Source organism: Bactrocera oleae, chromosome 3, assembly GCF_042242935.1.
Source record: "Bactrocera oleae isolate idBacOlea1 chromosome 3, idBacOlea1, whole genome shotgun sequence".
NCBI lineage: Eukaryota > Metazoa > Arthropoda > Insecta > Diptera > Tephritidae > Bactrocera > Bactrocera oleae.
The window spans coordinates 77575839-77589434 of NC_091537.1; the positions used below are offsets into that span (position 1 = coordinate 77575839).

Genomic DNA, 13596 nt, shown 5'->3' on the forward strand with positions numbered 1-13596 from the left:
GTGTAAGACTACCTTCCAAAACCTATCACACTGTGAAAATGGGCTAGATCGGATCATATCTACGCCTTCTACCCATACAACACAGTTTTAAATACCATCTGATTTTTTCACATTCCAGTATACAAATCAAAATCCAATCCATGTATCCGTATAAAACTTTGCACAAATAGTGCCCTCAAAGTATTTCACGCCCAAAAATTATCGCAGCTGTATTATAACTTTTTAAGGACATCGACACCAAATTTATGTACAGCAGTGGATATGATGTAACCGGAACGGACTGGGATTTTATCCGGCCAAGGACTGTCAACTTGTCAGAATTTCGCCGTTACAACAACAACCAATTTTTTACCGAACATATCGGTCAATCTGACAGGTCTAGTATTAAAATTCGGCTAGAAAATTTTCGGTTGGCTTTTTACCGTATATATTGTTCAATATGTAAGACATCTTAACAAAATTAAGTGAACTGATAAATTTGGATTTTAATGCTGAAAATTGCAATATCCTATATACCACATATAATCATTTTCTTTAGTACATAATAAATTTGCGATCTCCCATTCTTTGGTTTATGTCTTCTTATTTTTATATAACTTATGCTTATGTTTATATCACATATATCTCATTTGTGTTCATAAGGTACATCTTTATATTAATATTTTGAACATATAAAATGTTTGTAGTAACATAATTAAACTAAACGAGTATACGACATTTGTGTTGCAACACCTGCCATTATTGTATTTCTCCGCCAATAAAACTGTGAGAGTGTAAAATGTACGACTTTATTTACTCCGTGAAGGATAAATACCACTCTCACTTGTTTTCATTTATATATACGCACATTCAAATTTACAGCTTTTGACTCAGCGATTGGCGACAATTACCTTACCCCTTTTAATAGCTCACTTTCGCACGCTTTTCTTCTCGCTTGTACCAATTCTTCTTCTATTATGGTACATTTTACCTTTTCGTAACCGACCGTCAAGCGGCGATGAAAACGTAAACATCAACACAATGGCATGCTGTTCCGTCCTATTGTCTGTTGTCGTTAATTGTTTTTTTTTTTCGTCTCTCTTTTCAGATTATTATCCGCTAATGATATGATTCGAGAGGGCTTTATAAGTGCCGGGGTCAAATTTGCACGATGGGTATCTCGTGACCACAAATTATCCAAGTCGGACCAAAATTATTCAAGCCTCCAGATACCGTAAATGTGGACCCTAGTTTCTATTGCGAGCCTTTGACTGAAAATATCAGTCAACCTGTCAGATATGCTCGTATTACTGAAATACGAAAAAAGGGTTTCCCTGCTTTGATCCATGCAAGTAGCGAGAGTATGTTCGGTTACACCTGAGCTTTGTCTTACCTCACTTGATTTGTTATGATTTTGTTGACATAGTGCTTCTAGTTAGTAGCAACCAACTCTTTCCAAGTTTAGTGCATATATTTCTTTTTGTTTACTTATCACTTAACCGTTGTCACTTTTGTTGTTGTCCACACAATCGTTATCTCCCTGATTTCTATTGACTTGTTCTTTTTTGTCAATGTTTTGGCTATTGCGGTTTTTTGTTTGGGGTTGCATTCATTGTCTGTTCTATTCTATTCTGAAATGTTCATTTCGTGACCATTGAATTGTTATTTCGTTTGATCCTTTTTTGTGACGTGATAATACTTCTATTATCTTGATTGCCCAAATTTCGTCAAGCAAATTAATAATGACAAATGAAAGCCTGTTTATTATAGTCACATACGTTCAACTTCGCTGTATTAATTTCATTGTTATGATTTATAATATGTATACTTATGCATATATAATATATACTTAAATAAGTTGGACACAAACAAGGAGAGACAGAAAGCAGGTTGAAATGAACAACGCTAACTCTAGGTTAGTTATCTAACTATTCAAACAAGTAATCAGGCTAAGTTCGGTTCATTTCATACTCTTGCAACTTGTAGTCAAAGCCGGCTTAATACCTACAGGTGTTGATAATATTAAAAGATGTAGCGAAAGGGTTCAACATCTTTGTTCGACGAAATCGTACTCAAAAGTCGTATCATATTAACTTAATTTGTAGGCCATGGACTCACTTAGTTTTTTACTATATCTTACTTCCCTTCAGAAGGTTATATGAAAATCATTGGGGGCTGAGAAATGGAAGGTCTGATTGCATTAATTTTTGACATTGCTCAGGTATACTAAAGGACTTATTTTCAAACAACTTTACAAATATATAAATATAAACATATACATATACACACATATATAGTAAAGTCAGCCGGACGTTTCAAAAGCGTGAATATCAGTTATATGAGAGCCAAGGCAAGTTTTTTAGGCACAAAGATACGCTGTTATTAGAAAAACACGCTCTCTCAATTTCATTAAAAGTTCGAAAGTATTTATATCAGGTATATGGGGGCTAAAAGAACAATGCAACCGATTCAACCCATTTTTAACACAAGGTCATATTATTATCATAGAAATATTTTCCTTTGGTTTCAATAATATATCTCATCGCCGCTATTTTCACGAAAAAGTTAGTCGTACTTTGTAGTTAGTTAGTTTGTAGTTAGTGGAATCTGTGTTCTTCAAAAGTTATGGTTCGATTTTGACAATTTTTGAAAGATAAAAATATCTTTAGGGTGCTGTTTGTGCAAAGTTTTATGTGGTTACATTTATTGGTTCTTGATTTGTATACTAAAAAGGGAAGTAATCAGATGGAATTTAAAAGTGTGTTGTATGGAAAGGAGCCGGCGTTTTTAATTGATTTCGGGTAACATTACACTCCGAATTCGGTTGAAATTGGTAGAGTCATTGTCATGATAATCATTTATATATATATATATCCCTAATTTAACGTGATTATTTTTAGCTGATACAAACAATCATTAGGTGATCAAAACTATTATAGTCTGTAGCAACATGTTGCAAGAGTATAAAAATATATTGTGAACCAAAACAAAACAAATTGTATAGAGATATTTTATTTTGAAGTGAAGTTTTTTAGACGTGTGGTTTTCAATCAGTCAATTTTTTTCGGAGTGGGTTTTTTTGACAGCTGTTACTTGATTTGTACTCTAGTTGATTAGGCGCAATCTCAGAGACGCCGTACCATGCGCACCAAGGACACCTTTCCTTTTTGAGCTGTGTCAATCTATTTTATGGAAGATTTTGCGAAAGCATCTTTGTTCGCAGACTTACCAAATCCAACTCGTAAAACAATGGAAGCCAAGCGCCCTACCAGCGCGTCGCGCGTTCAGTGAATGGGCCGAAAACAGCATGAAATATATTTTCAAAAATCTAGTATTCTCTAAAATATTAACAAGTCCAAAATAACTGCATTTCTAAAGACCAAAAGGATTTGTTTACATTAATTCATATAAAAGCTCTCTTTGAGGCAAATTAATAACTTGTATGTGTACATTTGGACCCTATCACAGCTTGAAGTTTTCTATTCATAAAATGCGCAAAATTTTGCACAAGTTCAGCCTTAACCTCATCAGGGGAAAGACTTTTTCGCGACCCTAAGATATTAATTCACAAATCGTAGTCTCTTAAGAGGAGTAATTATTATATGATCTAATGAATTATTACATAAAATTAATATATTTAATATTAATTCAATTAATTTACGATTATACTTTTTTAACATATTTTCCATAATTACTTTCAGATTTCGGAATATATTAGAGATTCAGAGAAAATTAAATGAAACTACTACAAAAGTGAAAGTGTTTTTAGAGTTTTTCAAATTAAGTGCAAAAGTGGCAACAAAACAACGAAGCATAGCAACAAATAAGAAACGCAACTTACGCTATTTATATATTAAATTAATTTAGCAAATTTTACTAAAATTGGAAAATTAGGAAGTACATTTTTTTATTTTTCTGCAACCGTGAATATTTTATGCACACCGTTAGTTGAGTATGTAATAAAATTGCTTAACTAATGTTATTGTATTCGTCTATTAATTTCCGGTCATTTGAAAACAAAGCCCTAAAATATACAAGATCAGCGAACGCAACAGCTGCTTTTCCAAACCACTGTCACCTACATAGAAGCAGCAAACAAGTGAATTACCCTCAGTGGAATAAATAGAAATAATTGTAACGGTTACGGCAATAATAAAATTAACGCGCCAAATATTTCGTTAAAATGTTGTAAACACGACAAATATTTTGAAATAGTCGCGCAACGAGGCATACTTTTGGGAGCATTTTAGACGCCACAAATACCGAAATGACTAAAATAAATATCCGGAGTCGCGCGCAATAAATTCGGCAAGCACGATTGCTTTTGTGCTGTGCGAAACGCGAACGATGCGCAGCAAAGCGGCGAGAATGATAGCGAAAATAGCGAGAAGAGCAAGAGTAACAGCAATGATAAATACTACCAATATAGTAGCGCCGCCGACACACATAATGAAAACGAAACAGAAAAGTAAAATACCAAAATTTTTGTTATTAATTACCGTAATTTGTGTTAACAACTTTTGGCTGTGGCTTGGCGAAGGCGGAGATGCTGGCGTTAGTTTACTGCCGTTTGCCTACTGCACGCATATGACCGTCACAGCTGGTGATGCCATCGCACATACGTTCACCATCGAAATGCGTGGCCAAAATCACTATCACGATGGTGCTGGAGGTGGCGATGGCAGTAGTAGAAGTTTGGAGAATATGGATTTGGAGAATATAATGAATCTGCACGGCTTCGATCAGGAAGATGGCACTAGTGGTGTGCCCGTGGAATCAGAAGAGCGCGATCATATCGCCCATCATTTTGGTAAGTTAGTTTAAACACAACATAAATTATAAATTTTTCGTAAACGCCAATGACATGACAATTAAAACGATGTGATGTTTGCATTCCGATTAAGCAGATTTCCCACAGTTCTGCACTATTTGAAAGCAATATAATTTTATGGGGAGAATTTTTTACTATCCTCTGACCTATTTATATAATATATTGAATTTTTAAGACTGAAAACTTGCAGTCAATCAACACGAAAATTTGCAAGTGTGAGCTCATATTTAGTCTTCATATTAGGTTGGGTTAGGTTCGATGTCTGATCCTTAAGACGGTGATCGCACTTGGACCACTATATATAGTCCTTTATGAAGTCGACAAAGCCCCTTGAGACCAATACAAATCTGCTTAGGCATTCTATACCCACCAGCTTAGTGGCATACCTAAAAAGTGAGAGCTGCCAATTGTTTAAGCCATGATCTCGCAAAGGTAGGACAATTAAAAAGGAAGCGTTGAATTGTTTCTACTTCGTCTTTTTCCAAATATCTTCATAGCAGTTGAGAGAATCTAATTCCAAAGAGCTTACTGGAATGCTTGCGATCATCCTTGGGTCAAAAGGATCTTGTGACAACATCAGAATTGGTGGTATCCCAGCGCTGGCCAAGCTCCTGCGAAGCCCAGTTATTTAGTAATAGTAGTATGGCGAAGAGAGCGGAACACCATCCCATCCACATTCTACTCATAGCGCGTCTAGGATGCTTTTAATTGACAGCATGACACCCTTATCTGCGATTCGGCTGTGGCCTTATCTTATCACAAAGTGGTTCAATGCCATTGATAACGAGGTTAGATATTTCTTAAACAGCATTGAGTGAAAGAGGATAGTTTCTATAAAGAAAGCAGTAAATCTACCACTCTTTTAACGACAGCAATGTCCGCTTGAAAATCGCTAAGTCTAACGCTTGTCAGGAAGTCTGAAACTGAAGTTATTAGAGATTTTCTGACAATATGACAAAATTATTAGAAAAGTCCGATCAGTTGGAGTTGAAGGCTAAAAAAAGCAATTTGTATGCACATGTTTGAGTGAAATTTGTCTTTAAAATTGTGTCAAAAACACTGCTACATATAATTATAACCTCAAAATAGAGTTTACTCTATGAAATAAACTGAATTCCTCTTTACTTTATAAAAATTTACTTCTACTTGCATACACTTCCTGGGATTATCATTTGTCACACAATTCCAAAATGTAAAGCACGTAAATGTTGTTTTGCTCAGCAGATAAAACGGAAATTTTCCGCCAACGCATTTTCCCTCACTAAATAGCTACATTTTCACGCGACTTTTTCCAAATTTTCATTATTTTATTACAGTTTTTGCTATCTCCACAGGCCACTGTAACCTAATTACAATTAATTCGCTTGACCGCTAAGCTGTACAGCTGAACAGACTCAGAAAGGGTAACAATGAAATGATTACAGTTACAAATTCCGCTGTGGCACATAAACATTGTAGTCAGCATACATATATGTTTGTATACACAGCGTTACTTATATATGTGTGAGTTTATCTGCATTAAATGTTTGCAGCAAATAATAAAAAAGTAGACCGCGCTTTGCGGACGCTGCATTTCGTTGCCATTGTGTAAGTGTATGTTATTAGCCTTTTGTATGCGCGCGTGCGAAAAATGACAGAGCGGTGGTTGAATAAAATTAAAATTTATTTAAGCTTTTGTTTTAGCTTGTAAAAGTGGCTAGTCGGCTTTGCAGCAAAAATGGCGTTACTATTATCAAAGTGACCACAGCTACATATTTTTAAATGGGAGCCGGCAACGTTTGTACATGTGAATAACGCACATAAGCATTTGCAAAAAAATACTTAAAATAAAAATTACTTTAAAATAAAAGAAAAATGTAATATAAAGTTATAAATTAAAAAATATCAAAGATAAATATTACTTTATAAGATAATATGCTGATGCACATTTTGGTTCTCATCCCATAATCCCATAAAAGCACAGCCGGAAATTCTAGATGGCTAGTCACATCATTTCTTTTTGCTATCAAACGTCAAGGGCATTTTTTGAAACTGAATTATTTCATTCACTATTGACTCAATATTTTATCCACATGTACGGACAGTTGAAGTTTTCTGCGGAGATACGACTCACAGTTGGCGCCGTGCTGACAAATGTAGCAGAAGCAGTTATCTGATAAAATCTCTCTGCCGTTAGCAAAGGTCAGCGCCCAAGAAGAAAAACCTCAGTTAAATCCAGTATATTTACGCATTTACTATTGTACTTTTATAGAAACTTCTTAAAATAGAAAAATATATCTGTAAATTAATCCCGGACGACACCATATACCAGGTGTACCGGTATGAAGTAAGCCTTAAGATACAAACGTTGTGAACGAGCCTTAATTTTTTTCCTGTTTGGTTAGCATGACATCTGTCAGTCATTTAACGCACACAATCATATTTTATTCATTTTGTGGAAAGTGATGATTTGCGGAAAGCATTAATTTTTTGTTTCCATTTGAAGAAAAGTGCTGCAATGCCTGTCGTGTCATATGGCGATCATGCTCTATCAGAAGCAATATGCAAAAGATGGTTGCAATGGTTCAGAAGTAATGATTTTGGTGTGAGAATGAAAAAACGGGGAAGAACAAAAGTTTGAAGACGCCAAACTGCAAACAATATTGGATGCAGATAATACTTTGAGTCAAAAGCAAATGGCAGCCATGTTAAATGTTGCATAACAAACAATTTGAGACCGTTTGAAAGCTATGGGAAAGATCAAAAAGTGTGGAAAATGGGTGCCATATGAATTGAATGAAAGCCAAATTGAACGCCACTTGTAAAATTTTGCTTCAAAGGCACGATTGAAAATTAGTTTTTCATAGAATTGTTGCTTGTGATGAAAAATGGATTTATTTTAATAATCGTAAACAGAGAAAATCATGGACTAAACCGGGACAGCTAGTAACATCGACTGCAAATAATGATCAATTTGAGCCATAAATTAATCGAAAAACGACCCGAATGGATCAGAAGACATGATAAAGTAATTTTGTTACACGACAATGCGCCTGCACGCAAAGCCAAAATCGGTTCAGGATACAATCAAAATACTTGGCTGGGAGCCGCTACCCCACCACCAGACTTGACACCTTCCGAATATTATTTGTTTTCATCGATGCGACACGCATTGGCTGAGCAACACTTCGATTCCTACGCAGAAGTCGAAAATATGGTATTTGAAAAATACGAACATTTCTATTGTCATGGTATCCACAAATTGCCAGATAATTTACCAAAATGTATAAAAGGCAATGGTCAATACTTTGAATACTTTTCTTTTTTTTTACTTTCTCATTCAAAATTAGTATTTAATTTTCACAAAAAAACTCAAACACCGGTACACCTGGTAAAGCCTCTCCGTGTCAGTAATAAATGAAACTCGCAGGAGTAATTTTTCGAAAAGTATACTTCTACTTTTAATATACTGATTCGTGCATCTACCAAAACCATTTCATTAAATCTAATCTAGCGATAACCGTTATAAATAAAGCCATTACCAAGGCCTCAACCAATACCAATACATTCAACTTTAAAATTGGTTAAAATTACTGTTGCAATTGTGAACATACTTTCCTGCACTATATCATTTCTAATTACCTGCATTACGTTCATTCGTATGCCTGATTTAACAACTACTACGGCACTATGGTTTAATAATGAAGTGAACTTCATTAATAATAACACTAAAAGCGCTTTGCGGATATTATTAACATATTGAAAACATTAAAATTACAAACAAAAATTACCAGAATGAATATCATTACCTTTATTATTTTCAATATGACTAAAAAAAAACAATAAAAATAAATACATCAAGTAAGGAAGGGCTAAGCTCGGGTGTAACCGAATATTCCATACTCTTGTACCTTGTAAGAATCAAAGCCGGGAAATACCTTTAGGTGTTGGCAACACTTTATATTAAACAACTAAGAAAGGGCTAAGTTCGGGTTTAACCGAACAAGAAACAAAGGCGGAGGAACATCTTCTGGTTTTGGCAAAACTTTATATTAAATTATGGAAAGTATCGCCGTGATTTCATAAATTTAAGGAAAGGGTATACACTGTTATTAGAAAAAAGGATTATTTCATAATTTCATTAGATTTCTTACATATTGATGCGGTATAAAGTAAACCAAGAGTTCGAAAATATTTATGTTAGGTTTATGGGGGCTAAGAAAAGTGTTTACATACTTTTATCCATTTTTGACACAAGTGTGCGATTTCGACAATTTTTTTAGCGTAAGCTGAAATACCTTGCGGCCGTTATTTGTGCAAAGTTTTATTTAGAAAACTTTATTTTTATTTGATTATATACTACTGTAAAGTGAAAGAATAAGACTGTATTTAAAAATTTGTTTATTGGGAATTAGGCGTGGTTTCCATCCATCCAATTTTTGCACACTTACACACCAAATTTGGTTGAAATCGCTCAGGTAGCTCCTGAGATGTAGGATTTCACCTAAAGATGGGTGATGCCACGCCCTTTGTCCAATTTTCACATCACATCTCCTTAAAAGCCGTTCTTTACCATCTTGGTTGTGAAATTTTATGCTAGTGACTCATTTATTCTGTGAGTTATATTACTTCTAGTAGTTATCAACATAACCGTTATATGGGGAGTGGGCGTGGTTATTATCCGATTTTACCCATTTTTACATGTTAAAACATTTTGGGGGCATAGCCGCGACCACTTTTAAAAGTGTCACTGGCTACCGAAAGTAAAAGTTTTCGAATAAAGACGTTTTGTGAGCGTGGCAGAGGTTCGATTACGCCCATCTACGAACTCGTCCTTATTTTTTTTTTTTCAAGAAACACGTGTACAAAGCTTCATCAAGATACTTCAATTTTGATTCAAGTTATCGCTTGCACGGATAGACGGACGGACGGACGGATAAACAGTCAACCGGTCTTCAACTTGACTTGTCATCCTGATCATTTATATCTATATACATAACTCCATATCTAACTCGATTAGTTTTAGCTGCTACATACAACCATACTATTTATTACTGATTATGGCCCAAAGGGGTACCATATGTTTATGCTATGTAGAAGATGTAAAAGACATCATTGCAGGTTAAAAATTTTGGTTTAAGTTTTTAAGTTTGCAGTTCGAATTTAACAATTTAAACATTAAAGGACTAAATTAACTCAATCGTAAAATTTGAGAAATTTCGTTAAATTATATTTTATCTAAACAATGCACACTCGCTCGTTACGAGAGCAAATATTTATTTGTTTATGCCTGAAACAAACCGATTATAACATGTATGCGCAACATGAACGCAATTTATTTATTATATATATATATATTATTTATATACATATAGGACATACAAGTAGTAAATAGAAATAAACATATATACATATAATTATGGTTATGTGTTAGGGAGTATTCGAAAGACGGAAAAAGAAGGAAGTGTCAGTATATTCAGGAAATATACCACACCTCTCATATTCGTATGTCAGTATTTAGGTATATAGGTTTGTATATCAATAAATTTGTGCTTTAGCAGCTATAAATTTCGGTCAAAATAAAGTGCATAGTATATTTTGCCGCACATATGTTGAGAGGAGATGCAGATATTTCAACTAGAAACGAAATTTGTTTAAAACTCGATCTATGAAACTGCTAAAATGGAAGGTGCAGCAGAGACGAATTGCATTTGTTGGAGTAACTGGTTTCGTTTACATACATATATATGAGTGTATAAAACAAACTTCAATTTTCAAAGCAATATACATATGTACTAATGCGCATATATGTATACATTGTGATGTAGAATTAAACTTGGAGCGTTATGCATTTCGTTTGGTCGCTCATGTTAGAGTAGACTAAGAGTTGAATTAAGCACTAGCCATAAGTGTATGCCAGAAGCCTTAAAAGCCCCCCGAAATATACATTTATAAACATATATGTTTATTTATATTATAACGAATTTTTTTGGCTGTTTGTATACACACCTTTTATAAAAGATCTTGCCCCAAGGATAGTGAAATTGTAGTGTTAAAGTTATGGTTAATAGAGAAGAAGAAAAATTAGAAGCAATCAGTCCGTGCAGTTTGCTTAGTGATATCAGTAGATATTTAATTTTCTATATACGTATGTATTTGTTTTAGGAATTTTCTAGCCTCCAATTTATAAGTTTATAAACCAACTTTTGTTGATATATAAGAAATGTACGAATATGTGTATGTTATAACAAAAAATGTTTATCTTTTGTTGTTGTTCACATATATAATTGTAATGGTCAGTTATGGATTTGAAACCACCTGGTACAAATTCTCCGAATATTTGTATGTTACGTATACGCCATGAGTAATATCGTAACACTAAGGAAAGAAGTGGATATAGCCACTTGAAAATTTTCAGCGTACAAATTACCCTGACTACTGCAATTCACTGCACCTTTAGGTTTTCAATTAATGGCAGCGTTTGAGCGTGACCGGTGTGCAGTCATAACTACATATATGTATATCTATCTCAATTAGTTTTATGTGGTACAAACAAAGGTAAAATTAACAAAACCATTACACTCGCTAGCAAAATTTTACGTCAGTATAAATATTATGTCAGATTTGGCAAGCTTCTGATTACGTATCGAAATTTTAGTATTATTTTTTGAAGAAGTTAAAGCACATGTAAAAGCTCCTCGCTCATTGCTCGTAAGAAAAGGGAGAGGACCTCTGAAATAAAAATGTATGCTCTATCAGGGTTATATGTGAAGTTCAATGCACTATAATGTACATATATAATATTATAGTATTTGAAATATTGTATTTATACAAGAAATATCTAAACCAAACAAGACCAAACGCAACCCTGTCTAGACTGTAGCCATCGATGTCTACAAGTAATGTATATTATATTTTCTCTTACTGTGAAAAAATCGACTCTTATGAGATTTTCAAGTATAACTCATATAGGTATAACTTATTATGTTTCTTTCGAATATTTAATGCTACAATAAGTACTGGAAATATAATTCACGCATAAACCCACTTATCGGCAACTATAACGATGATTTGTTTCAAGTAAATTATTAAGAAAAATCACTAGCGTAATAATTTATCGCACAAAAGTCGTCACTACTACTCTAAATACAAAGCTCTCCAAAAAACAACATCTTTGTCGCCCTCAATATTTCTTTAAACTTGATGGTTTTAAATTATCAGATTATGACTTTATTTATGACATTATTGAGTGTACTTCTATTTTTAGCATAATGGCATATCTTTTATTTTGAACAATTATCGGCTTCTTAGTAACAACATATTTTTTCCTGTCCTAATTAGGGTTTTTCAAAATAAATTAGCGCATAAAAACATCGCGTTATCCCAACTCACAGGCTCATTAACATGGTGCGTGAAGGTATCTACACTAACAGTTTACAAAATGTCTTGTTTTCTCAATGAAAATCTCGATTTCATTTCAAAAGTAATTTGCATTTACTACACAGATACCATGATTTCACCATGTGAAAGTGAAAGGGAGGTAGACACTTCTACGCCTATGTTTTTTGCAGAAAATGAACTCAGAAATTTAATACGTGATCAATTTAGGTACGATAAAGCAATTCGTCAAAGACGGTTATTGTCTAAATTACAATTGTAGAAAATTTTCAAGCTAAGTATGGAAAAGTTGAAAGGTGGCATAGGCAATTTATGAAAGATACAGATTTTATCAAGATTATGTCTGTTCCGGAAATTGGCGCTTGAAAATTTTTTGCGTTAGTAATCGAAAATTTCCTATGTAATTACAAATCAACAAATGATGAAGAAATTTTGAAAAATATGCGGACAAATTTTAAGATTATAGGAGCAAATATGAGTATCAAGTTAGACTACTTATTTCCGTAATTATTTGGATACGTTTTCGGATAATTTTGGAAAATTAGTGAGACACAGAGAGAATGGTTTCACTAGGATCTAAAAGGATGGAAAAAGGTATCCTGGTTGATGGGATCGTCATATGAGTGCAGCTTACTGCTGGCAAATTAAAAGAGATAGCTAACTGAAAAAAAATAAAAGAAACGCTCATGAAAGGTGTTTTATTGAAATTTAACATATGTTTCGAAATTTTTTGCTCTATTTTTTTTAATGTATTCCTATTTTTTACAAAAAAAAATGGACGTTATAAATAAATATGTTGTTTTGTTTCATGTTGTCTCATTTTTGTATTGTAATATGGAAATAAAGACTCAAAAATAAACGAGTACAACTCTTACAAAATCATTGATATTTTTATGATTTATAAGCCCAAATATGTAAATAGATCTTATATCCAGGGCAACAAAACCATTGTATACCTGTGCTATCATTGGCTGAAGTCATTTTTTAGAAATACTGAAACTTTTTTCGACAGATACTTCAAAGCGTAACAAAAACAACGTTTTCTTTAAATTTTTAACTACAACCAAATTTTCTGGCATAATATCAGTTTGATTCGGTTTTTCCACAATTTTCACTTAGTGTCATCATTTCATTTGAAAGCAAGTCTTGACGTATATAAGCCATATGCACTCACTTTCAGCGCACATATTTGCTTTGCTCCTCAGTTGTTGGCAACATTTGGTGTTGCACAATTTTGACTGCAGAAGAAGGTGTTCCTTTTATGGTAAAACCGAGAGTGTGTTCTAATACCTCAGGGCATAATTTGATACGCTAGGATTATGCGCATGTGTGCAAATTTAGTGTGAAGCATTTAATTACTTCAATACGACTGAAGCTTAGTGCACTTGTGAAAAGCATAGCATCAAATC

The 13596-nt window shown here is 33.7% G+C and overlaps 1 protein-coding gene across 1 annotated transcript in view; it reads left to right on the forward strand.

Moving 5' to 3' along the window:
* Positions 1 to 3686: 3686 nt before the first annotated feature.
* Positions 3687 to 13596, forward strand: part of LOC106624774 (uncharacterized) — a 62553-nt gene continuing 52643 nt past the window's right edge. The window contains exon 1 of the mRNA XM_036376389.2: positions 3687 to 4789. Within this exon, the coding sequence (XP_036232282.2) occupies positions 4327 to 4789 (463 nt within the window). The 5' untranslated portion in view covers positions 3687 to 4326. The remainder of the gene's footprint in view (positions 4790 to 13596) is intronic.